Source organism: Vigna umbellata, chromosome 5 (genome assembly GCF_029865625.1).
Source record: "Vigna umbellata cultivar VRB3 chromosome 5, Vumbellata_1.0, whole genome shotgun sequence".
In the NCBI taxonomy this organism is placed as follows: Eukaryota; Viridiplantae; Streptophyta; class Magnoliopsida; order Fabales; family Fabaceae; genus Vigna; species Vigna umbellata.
This window is the reverse complement of record NC_142169.1, coordinates 38595404-38609317: the sequence shown is the minus strand read 5'-3', so window position 1 is coordinate 38609317 and position 13914 is coordinate 38595404. Positions and strand designations below refer to the sequence as shown.

General features: G+C 31.1%; 1 protein-coding gene across 1 annotated transcript; it reads left to right on the top strand.

The window, feature by feature from the left end:
* The first annotated feature begins 9305 nt into the window (after window positions 1-9305).
* Window positions 9306-11328, top strand: LOC124841767 (uncharacterized). The gene is made up of 4 exons (XM_088115752.1): window positions 9306-9428; window positions 9507-9639; window positions 9723-9922; window positions 9988-11328. The coding sequence occupies exons 1-4, from the start codon at window positions 9306-9308 to the stop codon at window positions 11326-11328; spliced, it is 1797 nt and encodes a 598-aa protein (XP_087971878.1).
* Window positions 11329-13914: the final 2586 nt, after the last annotated feature.

Here is a 13914-nt window from a genome sequence, read left to right as displayed (position 1 = left end):
AATAATATTAATATAAAATTTCAGGGGAAACAAGAAGTTGAATCTGGCAGAGCCGGTTAGACAACTTCTCATCCTTCCAGAAAGATGCAATAAAAAAAATAGATAAAATAATAAAATTTCTGGGGAAACAAAAAGTTGAACCTGGCAGAGCCGGTTAGACAACTTCTCATCCTTCCAAAAATACAATATAAATAAGGAATAAAAGGTGTGGGGAAACAAGAAGTTGAATCTGGCAGAGCCGGTTAGACAACTTCTCGTCCTTCCAAAATTCAATATAAAGATATAAGAAACAACCAAGCTTTGGGGAAACAAGAAGTTGAATCTGGCAGAGCCGGTTAGACAACTTCTCGTCCTTCCAAAAATACAATATAAAGATATAAGAAACAACTAAGCTTTGGGGAAACAAGAAGTTGAATCTGGCAGAGCCGGTTAGACAACTTCTCGTCCTTCCAAAAATACAATATAAAGATATAAGAAACAACTAAGCTTTGGGGAAACAAGAAGTTGAATCTGGCAGAGCCGGTTAGACAACTTCTCGTCCTTCCAAAAATACAATATAAAGATATAAGAAACAACCAAGCTTTGGGGAAACAAGAAGTTGAATCTGGCAGAGCCGGTTAGACAACTTCTTGTTCTTCCAAATATACAATATAAAGATATAAGAAGCAAATAAATGATCTCATTCAAAATTCAAGATCATACAGAAACAAAATACTACATATTCAAGAATTAGGATTAGAGAAAAGCAAAGTATAAGGGTGGCTTCCCTTACCTCTATTACAGACTTAATTTCCTCGTTCTCTGAAAACTTACAGAATATCCCCTTTGCAATTAGAAATTCTTCCAACTCTCTTTTCTCAAAATTTTTCTAAGTTCTTTGGTGTAAATTTTCAGCCTCCCCCCTTGGCTATTTATAGCAAAAAAATTTACTATTCATTTTTACTATTCATTTTAACTATTAATTTTTTTATTCATTTTACTATTACAAAAATAATTTTTTATTTGCAAATTGATGAATTCTGATCTCAAAGCTACGTGGAACACTTATCCTTTCCAAAAATAATTTTTTTTTACTATTCACTTTTTACTATTCACAATTTACTATTCACAATTTACTATTCACTATTTACTTTTTTTTTTATCTAGTATTTGACTTACAAATGTTTTCAAGGATCTTACACTGATCGTCAATGATTCTTCAAGATCTTCTTATGGAAACACTAACTTCTTGTTACTACAGTCTATAAGAATGCGATTGACAGCTAAAATTACCTCTAAACCTTGAAGAGGTAAACAGATTAGGTTCACTTTGACGACCCTCAACTGATGGGGGTTGGAAAGACAAAGGACACCAAGTTGCTATAAACAGGTCTTATAGACAAAGGACGCGGTAAGTGCGTGAGTTGGTTTCTTCCCCTCAGCGGCCATTTTGCCCTTCAGCGGATCTCCCGTGAACTCCTGAGTGCCGCTCAGTGGTAAACTGCCGCTGAGCGGCAGTTGCAACTTCTCCTTTTGCACTTTTTGATGTCCTTTCTGATTCCATCTCTCTCCTTCTTCACTTCTTTCACCAAATTCACCTTAAAACCTGCACAAAAACACTGAAATCAAGCATAAACCTGTCCAGCTCTCTTATTTATGAAAATATGAATAAAAGCATGATTTCAAGCTAGTTTCTAAGTATAAAGGTTGCTTTTAGTATCAATTTAAAGCATGAAAATAACAGTTTTTCAACTGTTATCATGACTCAACACATATAGAGCAACAACCACCTCAGCTTCTCGCCCTATCTTTGGCCAATATAGGTTATCACCAACAATAGTGAGGGAAAGTGGTGTGACTATAGTACGAGGGTTCCATTTCCTTCCTCAATTTCATAGGACGCCAATATTGTAACGTCCCAAATTAGAGTTGTCACAGATTGTTAGAAAAATCGATAATTGTAAAATTTCTTATAACACGGAAACATATTTTTCAAAAACCTCAATATTTAAACTTGCGAAAACAAATCAATTTTCATTGTTCCAAAAGCCTTGTTCAATTACATTATTGAAAAATAATTGTAGAGATTGTTGATAGGGGGAGCACTTGTTTAGATGAACCCACAATCTCAGTGATAACTATGTTTTTAATGATGACAACACATAATTAATAACAACACATGTGTGTACTACGTTATACATGTCATATGCTTATGTTGACTTTGTTATATCTGTAAAAGCATATATGTGAACATTATTGTGTTGATTATAGCATACCATTGTGATTGATATGTGATTTTATTTGTGTTTGCATAAAATAAGGTTTCAAAAATGAAAAACCACAAGCATTATTGTTGAACTTTAAAGTGTGGCAAAACAACAATTTTAAGTCGATTACATTATTGTTCAAATCGATTAAAACTCGTGGGTTTGCACAAACACTTTTCAAGTGTGCTGTGAGATATTTTGAGAAGAAAAGTTTTCAAAAATGTGCTAAGTGTTTCTACTTAATCGATTGCATGCAACTTGTATTCAACTAAGTTTGTTATATATTTGAAAATTAGTTAAATGCTTGACATAACTGATACAACGGTCATATTTTTAAATATGTTGACTAAGCATTTATTATTAATCGATTATACTAAATGTTTATTCAATTAATGCATTTGACTGATATTATTTTGTTACAACTGTCAAATGTATTTGACTGCGTTAATAGTGAAATCGATTAAAACGAGTTTGTTTTGTGAAATAATATATATTGACGCATGCTTTGATTTTTGAAAAAAAAAAGACAAAAGTTTTAATCTTTACACTTTCATATCTTTCAGAAAACGCTGTGATATCTTACACCGTGTTGTGATTTCCATTCAAAGGAGGTGCTTGCATCATCTACTTAGTGATTTAGAGTCTTGAAGGTTTCTTGCGCAGCAAGGTTTACTGTGTTTGATCGTCTAATCTCTTTGCACAACAAGGTGTATTTTGCTTGATCAGGAACTCTACAATCGTGAATATTGACTGGTATTCCCTATGGTGATTACGGATAACAGTTGAAAAAAATGTTATTTTCATGCTTAAAATTGATACTAAAAGCAACCTTTAACACTTAGAAACTAGCTTGAAATCATGCTTTTGGATATATTTTTAGAAATAAGAGAGTTGGACAGGTTTATGCTTGATTTCAGTGTTTTATGTAGGTTTTAAGGTGAATTTAGTGAAAGAAGTGAAGAAGGATAGATATGGAATCATAAAAGATATAAAAAAAGTGCAAAAGGAGAAGCCGCAATTGCTGCTCAGCGGCAGTTTACCGCTGAGCGGCACTCAGGAAATCACGGTGGATCCGCCGAGGGGTGAAAAGGCCGCTGAAGGGAGGAAAACAACTCACGCACTTACCGCTGAGCGGCACTATTTTGGGCTTGGGTCTAATTTTCTGTATATTTTAGAATAGTATATAAGCTTTAGGACATCCTAGGGTTTGTATCTTTGGCTGAGACGAAGCAAACATTCTCTTTTCCACCCCTTGAAGGAAGATCTGGGATGCTCAGGCTACCTCCTCCTCTTTCTAGGGTTTTTCTATCTCTTCCATTCTTTCATTATTGTTCATCTAGTTTCACCATGAATATTGTGAACTAAACCTTGTATTGTTGTTGGGGAATCAATGTAGTCTTGTGAAACTCTCATATATGGAATTTGTTTTAACATCTTATTTTAAGACTTATGCTTTCTTTCATCTTTAGTTAGGGATTTTCCTCTTTGCTTAATGTTTGCTTTGTTTAACTCATTCATTGCCATGATTATTGATTTTGTCGATATGGGAACGTACGGGGAAATGTAGATTCGGGGAATTTCTCCCAATAGCATATTGGTTGCCTTTAAGCTCCTGCACTTCAGAACTAATTACTAGGAATGCTAGGAATTGTATGAACTCGTAATTAAGGATAGGCCTTCTTGCAAGGTGATTTAGAGAGTGGCATTAGCAATTGATGAAAAGAATGATGAATTCCTAAAAGTATATGAGAGTGGATAAGATGAAATTGATAACCCCAACAACATACTCATCCATCTAATTCATTAAAGTGTTTGTTTTCCTCTTTTCCATTGATCAAATTCATGCATACATGTTTAATTACTGTCTTTTGCATTTAAACCTTACAATCAATCGTTAACAAGTCTTAAATAATCAACAAATCATATAACTAACTAGGCCGTGAGTCCTTTGGGAGAACGATACTTGGTCTTACCGAGTTTTATTACTTGATACGATTCGGTCACACTTGCCGATTGTTAAACAAGTTTGTGGTGCCGTTTTTCGGTGTTCATAAATTTGTCATCAATTACAGGAAGAAGAATTGTGTTCTTGACTTTAAGAGTGTTTCAAAGGGTTTGACAACATAAAAGGGTGTTCTTGCTGCATGTCTTGTTGTTGTATTGCATATATTTAGATTAGTCGGTTAGAGAGGTGTTTTACATTTTCACGTAAGGTTGCTTTAAAAACCTATATCTTTATAGTGCATTGTGTAAAACTCGATTAAAATAATTTTTTTTTTTATTTTTATTTTAATATTTCCAAAAGTAAATATTTAATTATGGTATGTTAGTGGATGATGAAATTGTGGTGGATTGAATGGAATTGAATTGAATTTAGGTTTATTATTAAATTTACGAAATCTGTTAAAGAAGGTTTATATATTAACGTTTGTAGTATTATAGCAATTAAAGTGATTTGGTTCAGTGGTTGGGATGGTTGACCTTGGGAAGGCACTACTGCACGCTCGTCTTCGATTTCCACGGCTCGGAGAAGATTTATAATATTTTGTTTTACTTGTGTTGGTAAGGTGCGGCCGCAGGTGGGTGAGAGAGGTTGGCCCAAGGAATTACTAATAAGGTTTGAGAATTTCATTCGCTTTTTTTAGCATGCAACGTAATGACAGGGTATGTATGGTGGGCCCCAGAGTTGATTGGTTAGCCAATAAAATTTGTTTGGGGGGAGAGAATTAGGCGCTCACGGCCAGCCTGCGGCCAGTCAAAACAAACGAGAATTCAACTTTGAAAAATATGTTTTTAATGTGTTTCATGTGAGACTTGCGAGCTAAGCTTGAATTACATCTTCAACACATTTATTTTTGTCATTCTCTAGACCTTAGTAGATCAACTATAGAGTCCTCTCTTCACCTATAAAAGAGAGGCTCATCTCTATGTAAATTTCAACTTTGAAGAGATAATGAAATGTTGTTGAGTTAGCTCCATACTTATCGTTAGAGTTCAAATCTTTTTTAGTGCTAATTTCGCACTACTTTCTCTAACTTCTTTCCCCTTTAGAAGGCCTTCTGAGCTTTGGAAACGTCATGCACTCACCAAACCTACACTGAACCATTTCACAAACACTTGGCGTGCACCTGCATCTTCCTTCATCAATTCATTCCGCTGCATCTATTCTGATTTGTGGAGAACTCTCACTTGAAGTGTGAAGCTGCTTCCATAAAAAATTCTCAATCTTATTGGTCAAATGCCTACCTGGGACCCACTAAACTCTACAACAGCTAAACAAATCCAAGAGAGAGACTTCATCCCTTCTGCCACACATGAGGGCAACACAACCCATTCCTTTCTCATGCATGTTGCATTACTTCTGTAACACCCCAAAAATATAGCACATAACTAAATACAGGTGTCATCATTTAATAATATGATAGAACAATTACTGCATTAATAAAGTTAAACTTACAATTATTACAAAATAACCATAAAATTTTAAACTTTACAAGAGTTTCCTACACTACTATCAAACTAAACACATATAATCGAACGATTATATTTACAAAACAAAATAGTGACCAAACGATTCACCAAAAGTATTTACACTAATATGACCGAACGGTCATCACCTATTCAGCAGGAGTCTCACCGTCCAGCTCTTGCTCCAACGTAAACTCTTCACCTTCTGCTCACATCCAACAAGGATGATCATTGCAATAGAAAACCGAACGGCAACAAGGATAAAAACAGGAAATAAGGGTAAGCTACTAAAATTTAATTGGGTATACACACATACAATTAGTATAAGCATAAACAATACAAAATTGAACACTATAACATACCAAAACCAATGATTATAGACATATACAAATTTAGCCCCATATTACATGCATAAACCGAACACCTGACTTGACCATCCGGATTGTATAAATATGTAGCTTGAGGCTGTTCGTGTACCCAAGTGGTGTAGTAACTGGAAAACCATCAGCTGCCACCCGAGATTAGTCCGTTATAACTCACCCAAGAACCTATGGGTTAGGACCTCCTGTCATTCTCACACAATGAATTACCCATCTCTACTTGAGAACTGATAATCATCATAATATCAGGATGAACACCGTGAATTTCACTGTCCGTATTCATACTTTACGCTAAGACATTCCTCCTTGGAATTCTCTTCCATGTTACATGAAATATCAACCTTACTTGAACACCAATATAAGTTATCATACATAATATATCAATACTATAATAAACAACCAGAATCAAAACTTGAAATAAACCTTGTAAGATCAACTAAAATTCCATAGAAGAAAATCGAACGTTAAACATTACAACCCCTGACAACAATATAACGGAAAAGATCAATACAACCTACAAATATGACCGAACGATCATTTAACAAGTAAGGCTCAAGAATGAGCCGAACACCTTTAAGGGTAGAATAATATAATTAAGCCTAATACTTCCAAAACTGAATGCTCACCTAAATTCGAATACTTTGATAGGATCAAACACTTAAAGTAAAACCGAACGATATTCTACTATCCTCAAAACAAGACTGAACGATATTTTACTAACAACCAAACAAGACCGAACGGGATTTATCTATTCTTAACACGAGACCGAACGGTACAACCTAAGACAAATACTTACAACTTAATCTGAACACTTATGATTACTCTTACAAACTATTCATCAAACCTAATACTTTTAAGAGAACCGAACGTTAAGACATTATAGCTGAATTATACAGAAACTTGCATCCGATTATAAACGAATGAAAAAGGTTTTCCTCATAAGAGCATTAGATAAAGAGATGAATGACTAAATTAAAAACATTATAAATTATAAAAAAAAGGGGAAAATAAAAAGTTATTTTAGGAAATTTCAAATTGGTAAATATTAGTAGAGTTTCTTGAAAACCCCTTGACACTTAGAGCTTTCCAAAAGCTCCATTATGTATGTTTTTCAGTAAGGTTATTATAAACTTCGTAATGAATCTATTTAAAATCAAATATTTTTAGTGTAAAAATAAAATACACAAACACTTGAGATACTTTTAGACTTCAATATTTTTATTTTTTTATAAAATTTAAAAAATACTTTTAACCTTATTAATATTTTTTCATTAATAGTTACAAAAAAAAATATTATAGCGTAATATTGTGAAATATTTTATATAATTATTTCAATTTTATTTATTTGTTATTTGATATTCTTATTTTAAAATTATGTAATTATAGTTTTTTATTCTAAATTTTTGATACTGAAAAATGAGAATAATTTTCTTATATTAAATATTTTACAATAGTATGTTTTTTACTAAGATTTTATTTATTTTTTCATAAAAAATAATAAATTAATATTAAAATAATAAAAAAGTATGTATGGTTATAGAATAGATGGTTATTGTTATCATATAATCAATCGCATCCCCATCCTTCCCATTATATTTCCTAATACACAGACTTTACATGAGTTCACACTCCAATAAAATGATGACTTAATAACATGAATTAAGAAAATGTAAATATTTAAGAAATGATAACATTATGACCTTAATGACTTATTATTAAATTTAAAAATGATTTCATTAATTAATTAATACGAAAAAATAATTAATGCTTTTTAAAATTAACGTGTATATGATTTTCGATTAATACATCAAAATGTGATGGTTGTGATAAATGAATATAAAATTAGTTAAGAGAAGTTTTGTTTTTGTTGAATTTAGTCTATTTAATTTTCAAACGAATTGCAACGGTGAACGAACATCTATTATTTATTGTTAATGTCTGACTCATATGACCTATATAAGTAACGAATTTCATACACAAATATGCATAGTATTGTAAAAAATTCAAAAAAGAAAAAGAAAAATTAGATTGTTTTGTTTTCTTTCAGTAATTTTTTCCATAAGAAAGAGTAAGATTGTAATGTTTCCACCATTAGTATAACTATTCTTTTTGTATTTGTTATATATTCTTATTCTGCTACCACAAATTTATAGGCTTGAATCAAGTAAGGTACAAATTAAATCATGATTTAATAAATTAAAATAAAATTAAATAACATTTGAAAATCAAAAGGAAAAAAATAAGTGATCATGATAATGCTTTAATAATAAATCTACAAATTAATTAATTAGTTATTGCTAAGAAATAGTTAATAATTTTTAAAAATTAAATAATAAAAACTCAAATTAATTATGTGATGTTCTATTAATTGATTAAAGTATAAATCAATGAATATAAAATAAAAATCATTTTAACAAAAATTAAATATCTAAGACAAAATAGATAAGTTTTCATATTACCTAAGAAATAAAGAGATTACATACACGAATCAACACTTTGAAATTGAAAGTAAAACATTTTTATGTTTAAGAAAATAATAAATATAAATACTAAAATGGAGTAGAAATTATTAGTGTGAAACCTAAAGTATATTTTATTCACTAACATTGATAATACTTCATTTAAATATAATCGAACAAAAGGAAAAAATGTTTAACTAAGGTTATGGGTAATAAAGAAAGTATAATAGAGATACAAGTGAATTTTGTGAATATAAAATAAGTTAAACACTTAGATGAAAATATATATATATATATATATATATATATATATATATATACATAAAAAAAATTGAACCCAACAAAAGTGAACTTTCTGGTATGGTTTGGATCACTTTGAAAATATTCTTATATAAATTTCTTTTATGAATATGTATAATATTTATCTATTGTATATTGTTAATGGAACTAAGTCTAATATATATTTAATAAATTTCGTACACAAATATAGAAAATTCAAAATACAAATATAGAAAATTCAAAACACAGATACCAAAATTAGCTCTTTTGTTTTATTAGTAAAGTTTTTTTTTTCCATCAAAACTAAGAATGTAAAGTACACACCACGGGTATAACTCTTCTTTTTGTGTAATTTATATGTCATGGTATTCTATTAATTGATCAAAATAGATAAATAAATATAAAAGTGGCTAACGAGTTTTCTTTTGTTGAATTGAGTTCCTTTGGTTTGCTATTATTTTGAATCTACTCTAATGGCAAATGATGAGATGCTTGTATTCAAGGATGTGATGAGTCTGGCATTAAGACAAATGAACAAGACCTTTTATTCTAATAAAGAAGTATTCCTTCGTGAACTTATCAATAATGCTTCGAATGTAAGTAATCCTTTGATTTGGTTTTTATTTGTACATTTATTTTATATCAGTCTTATCGATCATTGCATGTATACACAGGCTTTAGATCAAGTTCAATTTGAGGGAAATACACATAAAATCATTTCAGATGATCGGTTGATAAGATTGGTTCCCCACAAGGCTAACAAAACACTTTCCATCATCGACTTTGGTATTGGGTTGACAAAGGAAGGTAGGATGGTGCCTATTTTTCATATTCATTTGCAATTTTATTGCATACTTATTAATTGTAAAATTTGTATGTGTTTATTTTAGATTTGGCATATAATTTGGGAGTTGGCTTCTACTCTGCTTATTTGGTTGCCTACAAGGTTATTGTCACCTCTAAGCACAATGACCATGATCAATATATCTGGGAATCTCAACCAGATGCCTCCTTCATTGTTACCAAGGACATCAATGCCCAACAACCTTCAAGGGGAACAAATATCACCCTCTTCCTCTATGATAACCAGGTTCACAAATTATCTCATTCACGTTTTTGTTATTATTTTTTTTGTTTACTCATTTTATTTAACAGTTGGAGTACTTGGAAGAGACCACCATAAGGAATCTCATTATTAAAAATTGCCAACACATTTCCCACCAAATTTACCTATCGAATGAGAACAACAAAGATGATTGGCAACTTATTAACATTTGGTTCCAAAACCAAGAGAGAGACAATAATTTTTTAGCTCAAAGGCATATGAATCACGTACTTGATGATCTTGTACCCTCTATTCTTTCTAAACTACCTTTGAAATCTTTGAAGAGATTTGGATGTGTACGAAGATCATGGACGCTCTTGTTTGAAAATTCTCATTTTATGAACCTCTTTCGTAATAACTTCATACGCAATTATCACTCATACTATGGAGATGAATGTATCTTTTTGAATCTCGCTCAAGTTCATCAGAATCTTTGCAAATCGTCCTTATTTTTATCTTTTGGTGAGAGGTTTCAAAATATGGAAAAATTACCTTGGCCAAGTCAATTTCCAGATATCATTTGGCAATTGTATATTTTAGGTTCTTCAAGTATTCATGGAATTTTTTGCCTACAAGCACAATATAGACGACAACATGCATATTTGTGGAACCCAACTATCAATGAATTCATGGTCATTCCTCCTAGTCCATTTGATTATGTACCAGATTATATTGATGTTGTCATTTTGTATCATGGATTTGGCTATGATTGTGTTAGAAATGACTATAAGGTGATTAGGAAACTATCATTTCCTGCTGTTACCGATGATGATGATGATGATGATGATAAGTTAGCACATGATCGTTTCACCGTGGGATGTGTGTGGGAGATGTATAGCCTAAGAAGTAACTCTTGGACAAACCTTCAATTTGGTGGAGGTATACCTGTGTGTACTGAGGTTAATAATAAATTTTACTTGGAGGGAATGTGTCATTGGTGGGGTTATCAAGACGAATTTATTGAACACTTAGTATCATTTGACTTGATCAATAATGTGTGGATGATGACCCCCCCACCTTTAGACATACCCATGGATGCATATGATAATTTTGAAATGTATTTGGTTAACAGAGAATTATTTCTCTTAAATGGATCAATTGCTTTGATATCAAATTATGCACAAACAACAACCTTTTACGTATCAATTCTGATTGAAGTTGGTAAGAAGGAAACATGGACTAAACTCCTTGTTTTTGGACCCATACCATACATTAGATTTCCTATTGGAATAGGAAATATGAGTAATATACTCTTCCAAACAGATGATGGTGATCTTGCCTGGTTTGATTTAAGTACCCATGTATTGCAAAAGCTTGGTGTCAACGTACAAGGTCGTTTTTCCCAATTAGTTGTTTATAAGGAAAGTCTCATTAGAATTGAAAAAGAATAAATAGTTAATATTTTTTCTTATTTTCATTTCAATAGTTAATCATTGGTTATAATACATTCTGTTGTACTTGTCAATTTCATATTACAAAAAAACATATGATTAATTATGAAGCTTTTGTTTTGATATGATGTGAGAGAATTGTATGATTTCAAAATGTCTATTTTAATCATGTTCAATTACATTTTAATATGTTAATTTCCTTTATTCATGAAATTAGTTAATTATTCACTATATTAATGTATTTAAATAAAAAAGTATAAAATGTTGATAGAGATGTGGAGATTTTAATCTAACAAAATCTAATTTTAACATGTTAAAAGAGACACCCCTATAAATACTTATGATTATTGATGATTCTAATAAATTAAAGCGATTATCTACCTTATTAAAATGTCTTTTACGGTAATTTTTTAACATAAATAATAACATTTTAATATAAAGCATCTTTTAATCAAGAAATTCTATCACCAAGAAATGCTTGTTGCATTCTAAAGAAAGATTTCCAACTATAATGTAAAGAAAAAATCATGACGAGATAAACTTATACAAAAATCATTTTTTATAACTAATTTTTATAATAATTATAATCCACCCAATATAATAAGTGATGCAAGGACGAAATTATAAATAAGATAACACTTTCTACATTGGTTGTAGTTATAATTATCAATAGAGAAAGTGAATGTGATTGCACTTATCTAATAAAGAAAAAAATTCTATATTTTTTCTAGTCATTACTAATATATAGAAAGTAATTTCTTATTCTTTTTGTTTTTACTTGTAAAGATAGAGACAAAAAAAAGGGTTCTCAAATTTCAAATCCCTAACCCTCATTATAGTTTTTCGTCTAATTCTTTTTGCTCTTAGCGTCCCAACCCTTCTATCTTCTCCTCGACCTCCTTCATTTTCGCCTTCACCATTCCCACTCTCTTCTTCGAATTGAACCTCTCTCTTTTTGTGTATCATCGTCATGCCAAGGCCATCACTGATATTTCCACAATACTTCATTCTCTATGTTCTTCAACAAGTGACTCAAATCGCCTTTTTTTTTCATATTTGTGACAGTGCCACCAACTTATGAGTCATCGCCATTCCTCCAAACACAAAGTTGCGCATGGTCGTCGCACAAGAAAATGCCATCATCAAAGCACCAAAGTGAAAACACAGGAAAACACTAGAAGGGGTGTTGAATAGTGTTTTAAAATCTTTTTTTTGCAACGTCTTGTGAATTCATAAGAGATAGGTAGTTGATTAACACTCATTGTAAGACCTGTATAAATAAAATGACCTTTTAATTTAATTATTTTATTTTTGGATATTAAATAATAAATTATTTTATGAAATGGTGTTGAGAAATATTTAAAGAGGTGAATAAAAGTAAATTAGTATTTATTACATTATTAATTGTCAAAAAGAGTTGAATGAGTACTCAAATATAATTGTTTGCATTATAATATCAGTGGATGGAGCTTGATCTAGTGGTTGTTGTGTGTATTGGTTTCTAACATTTATGATGAAAGAGAAAGTGTAAGGGTAGTAATATTATTTTATAGCTTTTGTGCATGTGTTTGGAAAGAGAAAAGTTGAATGCGAGGCTCTTTTATGTTCATGGTCTCTAGAGTAGGTAGCATTGTCATTGTTTGCTTTTATTTATGGAAAATGTTTCTTCAACAACTAATTTTTTCCAACTTTTTGACAATGCCAAGTGGCGGCATTTGATTGGTCCATTTCAAATCATATTTTCATAAATGAAATCGTATGTAGAGGGTGTTTTGCTAACAAATTTTGTTTCGCGGGTTCTGAAATATTATTTCGTAAAAGGGTTCATCTTCTTCTTCTCAACAAATTGAAATCTCTCTCTCTCTCACTGTTGTCTCTTGGTTGTCCGTCGTTCTCACCGACCACCATGACGATAAGGCAAGGCTGGAGTACTCGACGAGAGATATGAGAATTTGCTACTAGGGAATTTATTATGTTTTAAATTTATTTTATATTTTTGAATAATGGATTTCAAGAATTGTAAGGATTTATTTTTATACTGTAAGGCGATTGATCTGTTGAGGTTTTTATTTCGCTATGTTATTTAAATGAAAACATTTGGTGTAAATTTCATAATTTTATTATTGTCAAGTGGGTACTCAGTTAGGGGTGTTACACTAAACTCATTGAAAAGATCTTGTGTTATCGATTATAGGCACGAGAACACAAGAGTGCCTCTAAGGGACAATGTTCCCTGGATGTCAATGATCCTATCAATAACACTATAGCAACCCATAAACCTATAACTTACAAGTTATGACCTTAAAACACAACTAGAATCTATGCCAATTTACTTCTTCTTCTCTATTGCAAATGAAATATAAAGAAACCTAAATGTTATGTGTTAAGAACTCGGTAAGTGTACCGAATCTTATCAAGTAACAATAAATGGTAAGACCAAGTATCATTTCCCAAGAGACTCACGACACTAAACAATTATGTAATTACTTAACTTATTAAGACTTTGAAAAATAATTAAGGGTTTTGTAAATGCAAAAAAAAAGAAAATAAATATGAATGCAATTTTGATCAATTGAAAAGAAACGC

Excerpts from the sequence above, each read along its gene's own strand:
- LOC124841767 (XM_088115752.1), top strand. The coding sequence starts at position 9,306 with ATGGCAAATGATGAGATGCTTGTATTCAAGGATGTGATGAGTCTGGCA. Across the intron at positions 9,429-9,506 it reads TTATCAATAATGCTTCGAAT|GCTTTAGATCAAGTTCAATT; the intron begins GTAAGTAATCCT and ends ATGTATACACAG. Across the intron at positions 9,923-9,987 it reads TCTTCCTCTATGATAACCAG|TTGGAGTACTTGGAAGAGAC; the intron begins GTTCACAAATTA and ends TTTATTTAACAG.